Source organism: Rhagoletis pomonella, unplaced genomic scaffold (genome assembly GCF_013731165.1).
Source record: "Rhagoletis pomonella isolate Grant_MI unplaced genomic scaffold, Rhpom_1.0 Rhpom_scaffold_00436, whole genome shotgun sequence".
Classification (NCBI taxonomy): Eukaryota; Metazoa; Arthropoda; class Insecta; order Diptera; family Tephritidae; genus Rhagoletis; species Rhagoletis pomonella.
In genome coordinates this window covers 59971-73829 of record NW_023458990.1, presented here as the reverse complement: position 1 = coordinate 73829, position 13859 = coordinate 59971, and the positions used below count along the sequence as shown (strand labels likewise).

The window sequence follows — 13859 nt, the reverse complement described above, 5'->3', positions numbered from 1 at the left end:
AGTATATAGTACGCATAAAGAAAAATAGTACTTTACTATATATTATAGTACGGTTGGACATCCTAGTCCCGGGCCTAATGGTTTTTTTTGAAAAAGATCTGATAGATGTAATCTACTTTATATGAAATACTCATCAATACCAAAATGGATTGAAAATATTTAAGTGAGTTTCTATACTACTCAGTTAAAGAGCTTGGGAGATGTTCTCATACCCAAAGTGACATTTCTTAATTACTTTCTCATGTGAAATCTTAAAACTTTTGATACATAAATGGTTTCTTCTAGCGATTAATTATGGCATTATTGAGATCCCTACTTAAAAAAAAAAAATTATTTACTACATGTCTAGCAGATATGCTTTGGAAGAGAGATTCCTAAAGCAGTAAGTCTTCATAAAACACTTCATTTTCACTAAAGGTAGTAAAGAATACTTTTTTTTTGTGCTCGTGATTTTCGCTCCGTGAAATTTGTTACAAACATTCCTAGGCAGGGAAACATGATGAAAACATCGGACTACTTTTGAAGTATGTAGAAGTTTTTTTCAACGGATTATCTTCAGACTCAGATTTCGACCAAGCAAAATGCAGTGCATAGCATCCGGAAAGATCTGAACTGCAAAGCGTACCTTTGAAGGGATCAACTTCCCTTCGATCTTGAAGAAATGCCAATTTAACGTTAAACTTGGAGGTGAATTTTTTGGACATAGTCTATGACCTGGTGGTAAATTTTACCCCTTTGAATTTTATAAGTATTTTTTCTTTTAAACTAAGCTACTAGATTTTTAAGTTAAAATGAATACAAAATTTAATTTTTTCTTTTAAAATCAACAAAGGCTTTTATTATTCACAAGAACGAACATAGTAAACTTATAAAACAAGTGTAAAATAAAAATTAATCTAAAGCTTAAGGGGCATCTTTTCACAGCAAAAAATATATATTTAAAGAAATACAAGAGATCATATTAAAAAAATGTGATTGTAAAAAATACAGGTCAACCTTTCTTGAAAGAAAAAGTTGCATAAACGTTGAGGAGTGGTAATTTTTACACCAGCATCAGCATTTCTCCGCCCACGCTACACCTTCCACAGCAAAAACATAACTGATCAATAACGACAACGAAATGAGAAGATACCGAGAGAATCAAGTTGCTGGAGCGCAACATAGGGTAATTCAAAAAAATTTAAAGAGGGGGTAAATTTTACCACCACCTCCACAGTTAAAGGTTAAAGACGAATTTCTCGAAAAAAGTTAAATAAAAAAAGGAAAATTAAAAGCTACTAGTAAAATTTAAACAAAAATTATTATCGTCCAATTTCTATTCAAACTCACCAGTTTTTCTACGCAAAATTATAACTTCAGAAACCATCTCCATACATATGTGCTCCATCGTAAGCGTCCAGATTTAAGAATAAAAACTAGTTCATTGGCAGGCCATTTTTATGAGCTTTTAAGGCATCTAAATACCGAATATGGTACATTAAAAGAAATACAGAACATTTGGCGTCCCGTATTTAATAAGTAAAGGAACAGAACATTGGACGAAAAAAGAGGACTGTCCCGTATAATACAGGACGGATGGTCACCGTAAATATACTCTTAGGGATAAGATAGCAGAAATAAAATTATAGTTTAAAAAACTAAAACCTCCCTACTATAATTGTCATTCGTACTGTCATCAGGTATGTAACTTGAGAATAGAAATCGCTGCATCTTTTAGGCGCGTCAATATTACATAGTTACATCCCGAGCTAATAAAAGGAAGGTAAAAAGGCAACTTCCATAACATCTTTTTCCTGGTTATAACCTCCCTAACGAACTTTGTCAGTTTAAATCCCTCATAGGGTTCCTCTCCCCCCTAAGCTCCACTTCTAGAGTATTGGGACCCACTCCCAGGAAGGGCTCTGGGCCAACTGGAGTAGTAGCTGCCGCCGCGTTACCCACTACTCCCTTGTGACCAGGCACCCACGCTAACTTCATGTGATTGTTAGACGTTACCTGCTGAGATCTGAGGGCGCGATGTTCTGATTCCGGTAGTTTCGCTTGATATTAAATTCCGCGCATATGTTTCAGCCTGGAAAATAGACATATGTTTTCCCATGGTTTCCGAGTATCTTAACCTCGGTCCAACTACTCCCACACCGGTACGCTCGTCGGTCAATGAGCCATCAGTGTACCAGGTAATAATGTGGGTTATCCGATATGTCTCGGATATGCCTGCCCTGCTCTTATTACTCAGATCAGTCTTAAACCTCTGCAAAGCTGAACCTCGGATGCATGGGATCCCTCGGTATTGCAATTTCAGGAAACTTATTGGTAAGAATATCCAACTTCCCACGACTAAGACACCCTGCTGCCCCGATATTGGTACCAGTCATCTGTAGTAAAGCTCTTTTCGCCTGAGTCTGTATGTGAATATGAAGAGGGGTAAGATCTAAAACAACCTCCTAGGATGCGGTTGGACAGGTTCTCATGGCTCCCGTTATGCATACGCATGCCAGCCTTTGTATCGTGGATAGCACTTTGATTGCTCCAAGCTGTGTGAAGTTCTATTCGCCCAAGCGATGGCTCCATAAGCTATCATGGGTCGTACTATTGTTGCCAACTCTTTCCTGCCATGGACCTACACGTAATAAATGATCTTACAGCTTTCTTCGCAGTTTCGTCCACGTGTGCTTTCCAGAGTAGTTTTTAGTCTAGTATTACTCCTTCCATCTAGCCATATCGCTTTTAGACTATCAAGTTTGCATTTCCTTGAGAATGGTACTATAGTGGTTTTTGCTGGATTTACATTCAGCCCCACTTTAGCGCACCATTTTTTGGTTATGTTCAGCCCTAGCTGGATTCTATCACACGGTGTTTTCGAATTTCCCCTGCATATTATTACAATGTCATCGGTGTACCCCTGGCAAGTTAGTCCATAAATCTTGGAGCAGTCCGTCGTCGACTATATTCCATAGTAGCCCCTTGTTCTTCCGGCAACAACCGGAGCATGCAATTAATCCACGAGGGTATTATTTACCCCCCTGCTAATCAAAGCGCTGTTTATTGCAGCATGTGAGGTGTTGACAAACGCGCCCTCGCTGTCCAGAAAAGCGCATATAGCAGTCTCCTTATTTTCTAAGCTATCCTGAAGTGCACTTGTCAGCGCGAATAGGGCGGTTTCAAAAGAGCGGCCCGCCATATATGCATGCTGGCGCGAATTCAGCGGATAGTTCAATAAGACCGTAGTCCTTACATAGTTATCTACTACCTTTTCCAAAGCTTTTAGTACAAATGAGGTCAGGCAGATCGGCCTGAAGGGTTTTGGATGAAGTGGGTCCTTCTTTCCAACCTTCGGGATGAAAACAAGCTTCGCTCTTCTCCACGCATCTGGTATATAACCCAATGCTATGCTGCTTCTAACTATTTTTAATAGCGGTCCAATCACGCATTCTAAGCCCTGCTGTAGAATGACAGGGAATATTCCATCCGCTCCCGGTGACTTCAGTGGTATAAAGGTGTTCACCGCCCACCTGAGCCGGGGCTCGGAGCATATTTCCTTAGCCACTAACCAGTTTCCTCTGCTTATTTTACTACAATGCTCAGTCCGATCTGTTTCGGAATAAGATGTAGATCCTGGGAAGTGAGTATCTATGAGAAGTTTGATCTTCTCTTCCTCACTCCCAGTGAAACTCCCATCACTCTTCCGTTTTTGCCATTACCTTACAAAGTCTTGTAGCCTCCGTAGTATCTTCTATGCTTTCAAAAAAGTTCCTAAAGCTTAAACGCTTAGATTCCCTTATTTCTTTGTTGTAAAGAGTTAAGGTGTTTCTGTATTCTGACCAGGCATTGGCAAAGGGTGCTGTTTTTGTGACTTTAAGCCTACTCACGTTAAAAACGGAGGATGAACGAACACCACCGCAAAGCGGGCTGTCTTGCAAATACAGCCACCACAAGTGAACGATGCTTATAACAGCTCATACTGATATTGACTTCGGCAAATCTGTACTCCGAATGATCGTGCACGAAACCAGCAACCGCCGTATTTGATCGACTGCCAAAAGCACGATACTGCTTTGGACGGTTGCCGAAAGCATGACAGCTTATGTGAAAGACTGGCAAAGGCAAGATGCCGCAGTTAGCTAACTTGATTTGTTGCAGAAGTCAAACCGCCGCCTTTGGTTTGTTGCTGAAGGCGCGTTTGACGTGTTGCCGAAGTGATGATACTGTAGTTCAAAAATATTCAAAGACACTTGCTTGTTTGAAATGAAGCATTGATATGTACATACATACATACTTACATACGTACGTATGCACATTCCTCACAACTAGCCAGCAGTGAGCAAAGTAGTTGAATGGTAGACACGCTATAAATACATACATACATGCATACGAGACGATAAATCACCCTTTACCTTCGTCGTCATTTCAGCAACAAGTCAAATGGCTTTCAGCAACAAGTAAGATGATTTTCAGCAACAAGTCAAATGGCTTTCAGCAACAAGTCAGATGATTTTCAGCAACAAGTCAAATGGCTTTCAGCAACAAGTCAGATGATTTTCAGCAACAAGTAAAACGACTTCTGCAACAAATGATGACTCTCATGTTTTCGGAGCCGTTCAACTGCCACGTTTGCTGGTTTCGTGCACGATCATTCAGAGTACAGATTTGCCGAAGTCAATATCAGTATGAGTAGTTATAAGCATCGTTCACTTGTGGTGGCTGTATTTGCAAGACAGCACGCAATGCGCTCGTGTTCAGTCATCCTCTAATTTCGTTTAGGTATCGATACTACTAAGCCAACGCCGCTGCTCAGTCAATCAAAGCAGCGGTATTGAATGAGTATGAACAGTTGACAATCAACCATTGCCAATCCCTGATTATGACCACTCCCCGCTTCGTTTTGCTCGATTGAACAATTTCCGGACTTCTGAGTTTACTTAAGTAGTGGTACAGGGTACATCCCTGGAGTAACGTACTTTACTTATAGGACAACTGTCTTCATATGCGTCAATGAGTAATAATTCATTAAAGCGCTCTGTAGCAAATTCTAGTTCTGTTTCACTCCTGATCTTCTGACCCCGCCCAAGTTGGGCTACGTGCAACCTCAGGTTGTCTTTGAACTTCTCCCAGTCTGTCTTCCTGGGATTCCTTAAAACTATATGTATAGAAGGGGTTGCTTCAATGTCAAACCTCATTATTCTATGATCTGACATGGAGGGTTCATTGGATACTCTCCACTCTTTCACCAACGCTTTCGTTTGAGTATTTCCTATGGTTATATCAATGACCTCTTCCCTCGCGCGGGTCACAAAAGTTGGTATATTCCCAACATTAAAGAACTCTAATTTATTTCTAAGGATAAATTCAAGAAGGTACTCGTCCCTTTGGTTGGTGTCACTGCTCCCCCATGCCTCGCTATGGGCATTTGCATCACACCCGAGTATCAGGGGTAGCTTCCTAGTTTCGCAGTACTTGACCAGTTTAGTGACAAGCTCTGTAGGGGCGTGCGTGTCATCTCCTGGGAAGTAGCCCGATGCAACTACGATGTCCTGGATGGTCCCGTTGATGTTGACTGGGACTTGCACCGCTACTAGATCCCTCGACAGGAAATCTAAAAGACATATATGTTTCAAGCTATTACTTATTAACAAGCACGCCCTAGGATTCGTACACCTAGTATCCCAAATTACCTGCCTGTTATCTACTGCCAAGCCTCTTATTTGGCCCCTGACGACCCAGGGTTCTTGTACCAGCACTATTCCCAGTGTAGACCTGAGGGTTGCCCTAGCGATAACCGCAGACGCGGCCCTCGCATGATGTAGGTTTATTTGTGCAACCTGTGCTGGTCATCGTCGCAGCTAATGGCGCTTTTCATCTTCGTCGGTTTTCAGGGTTCCGTCAAACTCTTGACAAAGTAGCTCTCTCCGAGTCGTCATCGGCACAAATAGTCAGTAGCCCGAGGTCAAAATCGTCAATACCCTCCATCTAATGAGGTAGAATACTGAATTCCTCTAATATCGCGCTTCTGGCTGCTTCCACGGCTACCATCTCAGCCACCTCCTTCGCTATTTCAGGAACACCTGGTGGAGTATCTGGCTTGACTGTCTTCGCCTTCGGTTCCCTGCCCTTGTGCATATGCACGGGAACACTACCAAACCTGTATCGTAGAATGCAGTTTTTTTTTTTTGATAGCTTCCAATGACCGGTCGTCTATCCCGATCGTTAGCAGTTTGCCCGTCTTCTCATCGTTGCTCCTATAAACCTTCCATAGGTCGGTATGCATTCCCTCATTTTGAGCTATAATCTGCGAATCTGCTTTGATCACGACGAGGTTGCCTGACTGAGGATCGCGTTGAGAGGTTTTCCACTTGCACCTCTTCTGAAGATCCTTGAGGTATTCTTCTTTCTAGCGATGACTAAACTGGTGGGAGAAAGTCAAAGCACTTCACGACGAGGTCGCCTGGCTGAGGATCGCGTTGTCGGCTTTTCCTTTTGTACCTCTTCTGAAGATCATTGAGGTAGTCTTCTTTCCAGCGGCGACTAAATTGGTGGTGAAGTGCTTTGACTTTCTTCCACCGGTGTAGTCGTCGCTGGAAAGAAAACTACCTCAAGGATCTCCAGAAGAGGTACAAAAGGAAAAGCCGACAACGCGATCCTCAGCCAGGCGACCTCGTCGTGAACTGATTTTTAACTAATTTGGAACGATGATGGGAGGCGGCCCACAGTGGTTCGAATAGCAGATCTAGCTAAACGAAAGCCAATTTTTGTTTGTTTTTAAAATACTTAATGGTACTTGGAATACATTCCTGACAATACATTCAAATAGAAATTGCATTTATTAAAGCATTAACATATGAAAACAAACAAAAAAAGGTAAGTCAACGCCGCCTATTTGAGAACTCTATTTTAAAAGCTGAAATTTAACTTAAAAGATTGCTAATTGCACTCACAAATGTTTGCATAATTGCAAATTGACTTTATAAACAAAAAATTACACTTATTCCGCTATAGATTCAGAGGTCATAACGCAATTTATGTCCACATTGGTATAAGCAAATTTATTCTGAAAAATCGTCGTTTTGATTAATTAAAAAAATAAATTAAAGAGTAGGAAAAGTAAAGGCCGTTATAAAACCACTTTCATATTATTCTTTACACCTTCGCAAATGCAGAGGGTAAGTTCGATAACCAAGTCTAACCAATTGGCTTAGATATTTACATTTTAGTGACGGTATGTCAACTCTCAAAATTCAAAATTAAATATTAACAGGAATGTATCTGAATATAAATATAAGATCAGTGGCGGATCCACGGGGGAGAAGGGGGAAAGGGGGGTAGGGGTTGTGTGTTAAAACAGAAAAATACTTGAAGTACTAAAAACTTTGGTTATGTAAGAGTTAACAAAAATTAGTAACACGCGAATTTTCTGCTTTCTGAAATTAAAAAATTATACAACAGGCATGCAAATCTTAAAGCGCTGTTATAAAGTTTTTTCTGAAATATATTTTTGTTTCTTGCTGTGATCTTAAATTTTAGTCGTGGTAAATAAAATCTTAAGAAGTGAGTTGTTTGACATTTGGAGAAATGTTGTTGAAACTTCTAACTAAAACACAACAAGGTGTCCGTGATTATGTGATTAGTAAATTGATGAAAATGCTCATTCCGAAGTAAATAAAGTAAATGACTTTAGATTCGTAATCAGCAACCCAGAAAACCCCCAGATACCCAGTTACATAGAAATCTACCGATTTTTTTAAATTTTCGTCCGCCATATGGGATCCGCCATTTTGAATTTTGGGTAAATGACTTAGATATGTTATCAGCGACCCAGAAAACCCCCGGATACCCAGTATCATAGAAATCTACCGATTTTTTTTTTTAAATTTCGTATGTCATATTGGATCCGCCATTTTGAATTTTTGATAAGTGACTTCAGATTCGTAATCAGCGACCCAAAAATCCTCTAGGTAAGAAGTGGTGTAAAGATCCATCAACGAGTATTTGTTTAAGTAGTTTCGTCCAGCTAGATTTGCGATCCGAACCACTGTGCGGCCGTACGCGCTCGGTAATCATTTTCGAAGTAAACTCGACACCGCTACGGCTGAAGGATGGCGCACGGCCGCTGTATTAAGTTTAGGCGGCGGCTTAAGCACTCCACTCAAGATTGTATCCGCACATAGGTAGATGTGGTAAACTGTTGCTTGAAAGATGATCGGATATTTCCCCCATAGGAACCGAGATCCTGGCCCTGGGTCCGACGATTCCAGCACCCATTCCTTCTGATGTCTTCGGGCCATCTGTGTACCAGTTCAGAGTGCAACCCCGCGGTAGTCCCTCGAAGGCGGAAACACTCCAGGCTGCTTTACTGCAAAGCTCTATTTTGAATATGTTCTCAAAGACTATGGTCTTGCCTGTAATCTCTAAGCAACAGAGTTCATTTGGCTGCCTGCTCTGTGATTATATGATGACTAAGGAGTATGTCCAGCGCCGTCGTCGGACATATGCGCATCTCTCCTGTTATGCATACATACCTTGTTTACGCCGACACATAAAGCGCTTTGGCCCAGTTCGCTGTGATTCAAAACGGACGCACAAACTGAATTTCAAACAGCATTGAAATTAAACAGTGTAAATTTGTTTTCAAATCGGTTTTGATTTCTCACATCAGTTAGAAAAGAAAACAAGTATAAACGCATCATTAATTTCACGTGAAGTGAAATTAGGCTGGTTTTTTTTATACAGTCGGTTTTAAATTTGAATTATTGTTATAATAAATTCGAATTATTGGTTGCTTCCATTTCGGTCAACCGCGCAAATCAATTATTAAAGAAATGTATAAAAATAGCAGATTTTGTGGGGTTTTATTAATGCGGTTTTTACGTAGGTATAAACCCGGGATGGGCGTTTTTGAATGAATTACACAGGTTTCCAAAAAAAAAAAAGCTTATGCATATTAAACCAAACCTATATATCCCTATGTTATTCGACACGCTGAATGCGAATCCGAAGTCCGTTAGTCTCCACCACGTCAGGTTCGTGGTTAGTTGAAGGTCAAGTAGGGAAAAATTCATTGAATAAACTTAAAAATTCCTATACATAAGGTTTTACATTCGCTGAACCCGAATCCGAGGTCCGTTAACCTCCGTAATGTCAAATAGGTAATGAAGGTCAAATAGGACATAAAATTTCTTCAATACAAATAAAAAAAAAAAAAAAAATTGTTTTTGTTGTCACTGAAACCGAGTATGGAGGTCCCTTGATTCCTCAAGGTCATCTGGAGGTCATGCCAAGGTCATCCCAAGGTCAAATTCCGATGAATTTTGTTGAATTTTCAGGTTTATTCAATGAATATTTCCCTACTTGGTCTTCAAATGACCACGAACCTGACTTGATGGATGCTAACGGACCTCGGATTCGCATTCAGCATGTCGAATAACATAGGGATATATAGGTTTGGTTTAATATGCATACACTTTTTTTTTGTAAACCTGTGTTATTATTCAAATAAAAAATAAAATTTTATTCATAATTTTTCTAATTTTGAAGGACGAATAAATTTTTATTCTTCATTCAAGCACTTTCGAACGATGAATAAATGTTTATTCATCATTCAAGTAATTTCAAATAACGAATACATTTTTATTATTCATTCAATCATTTTCGAATGATGAATAAAATTTTATTCATCATTCAAATAATTTCAAATAACGAATAAATTTGTATTCTTCATTCAATCACTTTCGAATGATCAATAAATTTTTATTCATCATTCAAATTAGGAATAAATTTTTATTCTTCATTCAAGCACTTTCGAATGATGAATAAAATAACGAATAAATTTTTATTCTTCATTCAATCATTTTCGAATGATGAATAAATTTTTATTTATACATTTTTATTCATCATTCAAATGATTTCAAATAACGAATAAATTTTTATTCATCATTCAACTAATTTGGAATGACGAATAAATTTTTATTCTTCATTCAAGTAATTTCAAATAACGAATAAATTTTTGTTCATCATTCAAGTAATTTCGAATGAAGAATAAATTTTCATTCATCATTCAAGCAATACTGAATAACGCATAATTTTTCATTTATTGTATGTATATAAGAATGAACATAAGTATGTATGTACTTATTTAATTATCTATATATGTACATATACATATAATACGTGAAGGGACTTTTTGTCAAGGTTACCAGATCTGCACCGTTCATTCGATTTTAAAAAATTAGGTGTCAAATGAAGGGGCTCGGGCTATAGAAGTGCTATAAGGTTTTACTTTTTCGAAAAGAGTTGCCACCTTTTAAAAAATGGAATTCCAAATATTAAAAAAATAAATAAATTAATTAGCACAATATATGGGTATCAATCTAAATAGTTTTGAAAAGGTTTAATTTTTTTATTACATACAAGGGGGTTGCCACCTGTTTAAAAAAATCAAATTCAATTTCACTTATGGAAATTAGGTAAAATATTCATCACAGAATGGTTGTCGGGCGAGAGAGGTTTAAGGAGGTTTTAGGTTGGAAATATTTTAATGAGGGGTTTCACCTAATTTAAAAATGGAAAGCAATTAAATTATGCAGAAGTTACATAGTGAGTAGAGAGCTTTACTTTGAGCAGCCAGACTATTTTTGTGGTTTTCAAAAAGCGTTGCCACCTGTTTTAAATGTTAAATTCAAATTAATCGCGCTATCAGTCGAAATAATTTTCAAAAGGGTTTATTTCCAATTTTCACGCAGGAGGGTTGCCACCTGTTCAAAACATCAGGTTTAAAGTGAATTAAAGCAATTGGGCAATGAAATTATATATGGGTGTCAGACGGTAGAGGTCTAAGAAAGTTTCAGTTTAAAAATATTTTCCAGAGTGTTGCCACGTAATTGAAGTGGAATTTAATTCAACTATACACAAGGTGTATGAAATAATAGTATATGGGTGCTAAACTAAAGAGCGTTAAGAAATCTTTATAATATTTTTCAGCGTTTGAAGAAGACTGCCACCTGGTTGTAAATATTCAAATTAATCTTATATATAAAAATAAGTGCACGTTTTTGGTGTGACCTCATAACTTGAGAACGGCTTCACCGAATTCAACCAAATTTATGTGGCATATTTGGGCTATCATGCAGATAGTTTATGTGAAGTTTACTTGAATTCGGAAAAGGGGGCGTGGCGCCTCTATTTTATATATAAAAATTATTGAGTTAGCTTATAACTTGAGAACGGCTTCATCGAATCCAACCAAATTTACAAACCATATTCGGGCCATCATGCAGATATTTGATGTGGAGTTTGCCCAAATTTGAAAAAGGGGGCGTGGCATATGTATCTCTTATGTATAAAAATAAGTACACGTTTTTGGTGTGAGCTTATAACTAGAGAACGGCTTCACCGAATTCAATCAAATTTATGCGGAATATTCAGGCTATCATGCAGATGGTTTATGTGAAGGTTGCCCGAATTCGTAAAAGGGGGTGTGGCACCTCCCATACTAACTAAAATTTGTATGTTGTACTAGCGGTACCCCGGTGTGCTTCTCTACACCAAATATTGAAAAATGAATGAAAAATCCTGGAATTTTTCTATATGAAGATTTATCATTTGTTTTATTTCAAAATTTTGGATTCTTTATTTTAAATCTTAATCCAACAAATTTGGATATACAACATTTTTTGTTTTTCCATCTTGGGTATGAATAAATAAACAATTTGGAATGCCAACTCTTGAACAGGCCACGTATAGCTGCCCGTGCGAAAAGCACGGCTCCTCCAAATTCAATCCGCATACTTGAAGAGTTTGTCCTTGCGCCTTGTTGACGGACATGGCAAATGCTAGACGCACTGGGCATTGCAAACGCTTGAATTCAAACGTCATGCCCGTTGTTATCAGTGGAATACGCGGTATGAGCACAATTTCACCTTTCCCTTTGCCAGTCAGTATTGTTGCTTCAACTAAATTCGCCATAAATTTTTTTACTGCCAGTCTTGTGGCATTACACAGTTTTGAAGCATTTAAATTCCGTAGTAAAATAATTGATGAGCCGACCTTTAAATTCAAACAATGTGGTGGCATACCAGGCGGTTCCAATGAATTCAAAAATTCAACTGGATAATTCACTGCGTCATCTTGATTCATTGCGCTATCAACAGATTTATATGTTGTCACTCCACCTGGCAATTTTTCTAGAATTTGATAATTGATTGAATTGACATGCACATTATTTGGTGCCAGTATTGCGCGTTCTCTCAACCAATCGTGATCCAGGTAATTTTGAGCAATATTTGGAAACACGCGTTCAATCAATTTTTCTTTTAATTGGAGAATTGTACAAAAATTCTTCGGCAATGTAATCAAGCCATTTGTATTATCGATTCGAACTTTGCCATTTCCGATCTCTAACAATTGCTTCGAGAACCGATCTTCAGATTGATTATTGTGCAACTGAACACGCATGTTTATGTGTAATGTCAATTTTTGCACATATCGCCACAGAGGTGAAGACTTCAAGCATGCATTGATCTCATCTGCCGGTGTTGATCGTGGAATCACGGGCAATATTTGTCGAAAGTCACCTGACAATAATACCAAAGCACCACCAAAAATTCTACGATTTCCACGTAAATTCTGCATTGTGTTGATTCTCCAAAGTCCAAAATAGAAAGAGCGAATATCAATGTACACCACCTGGTTGGTTGGTTGGTTGCAGTGCTTCCTAGTCGCTGCCCAGGATACAATTAGCGCATTATTGCGCCATTTTGATGCACTTCTCGCGGGGGATAAATATCTTGTCTGTGCACTTCCTATGTTGCTAGGTCGAACCATTTCGACTCTCTAATGAATCTGCCGATTTCGCTAATGGTAGCTCCTGATAGGTCGGTTAGTTCAGCTAACGGGTGATTTTTTAAGAGCTTGATAACTTTTTTTTTAAAAAAAACGCATAAAACGCAAAATCTCATCGGTTCTTTATTTGAAACGTTAGATTGGTCCATGACATTTACTTTTTGAAGATAATTTCATTTAAATGTTGACCGCGGCTGCGTCTTAGGTGGTCCATTCGGAAAGTCCAATTTTGGGCAACTTTTTCGAGCATTTCGGCCGGAATAGCCCGAATTTCTTCGGAAATGTTGTCTTCCAAAGCTGGAATAGTTGCTGGCTTATTTCTGTAGACTTTAGACTTGACGTAGCCCCACAAAAAATAGTCTAAAGGCGTCAAATCGCATGATCTTGGTGGCCAACTTACCGGTCCATTTCTTGAGATGAATTGTTCTCCGAAGTTTTCCCTCAAAATGGCCATAGAATCGCGAGCTGTGTGGCATGTAGCGCCATCTTGTTGAAACCACATGTCAACCAAGTTCAGTTCTTCCATTTTTTGGCAACAAAAAGTTTGTTAGCATCGAACGATAGCGATCGCCATTCACCGTAACGTTGCGTCCAACAGCATCTTTGAAAAATACGGTCCAATGATTCCACCAGCGTACAAACCACACCAAACAGTGCATTTTTCGGGATGCATGGGCAGTTCTTGAACGGCTTCTGGTTGCTCTTCACTCCAAATGCGGCAATTTTGCTTATTTACGAAGCCATTCAACCAGAAATGAGCCTCATCGCTGAACAAAATTTGTCGATAAAAAAGCGGATTTTCTGCCAACTTTTCTAGGTAATAAAATTCAATGATTTGCAAGCGTTGCTCGTTAGTAAGTCTATTCATGATGAAATGTCAAAGCATACTGAGCATCTTTCTCTTTGACACCATGTCTGAAATCCCACGTGATCTGTCAAATACTAATGCATGAAAATCCTAACCTCAAAAAAATCACGTTATATAATATATAGTAAAGTACTATTTTTCTTTATGCGTACTATATACT

At 38.6% G+C, this 13859-nt stretch overlaps 1 protein-coding gene across 1 annotated transcript; it reads right to left on the bottom strand.

Moving 5' to 3' along the window:
- Positions 1–1447: 1447 nt before the first annotated feature.
- Positions 1448–12621, bottom strand: LOC118750883 (ATP-dependent DNA helicase PIF1-like). Its single transcript, XM_036485616.1, has 2 exons — positions 11779–12621; positions 1448–1456 (listed from the first exon to the last, which is right to left on the bottom strand). Exons 1-2 carry the CDS (start codon positions 12619–12621, stop codon positions 1448–1450), a joined length of 852 nt encoding a protein of 283 aa, XP_036341509.1.
- Positions 12622–13859: the final 1238 nt, after the last annotated feature.

Coding starts and splice junctions, on each gene's coding strand:
- LOC118750883 (XM_036485616.1), bottom strand. CDS start 12,621: ATGCAGAATTTACGTGGAAATCGTAGAATTTTTGGTGGTGCTTTGGTA.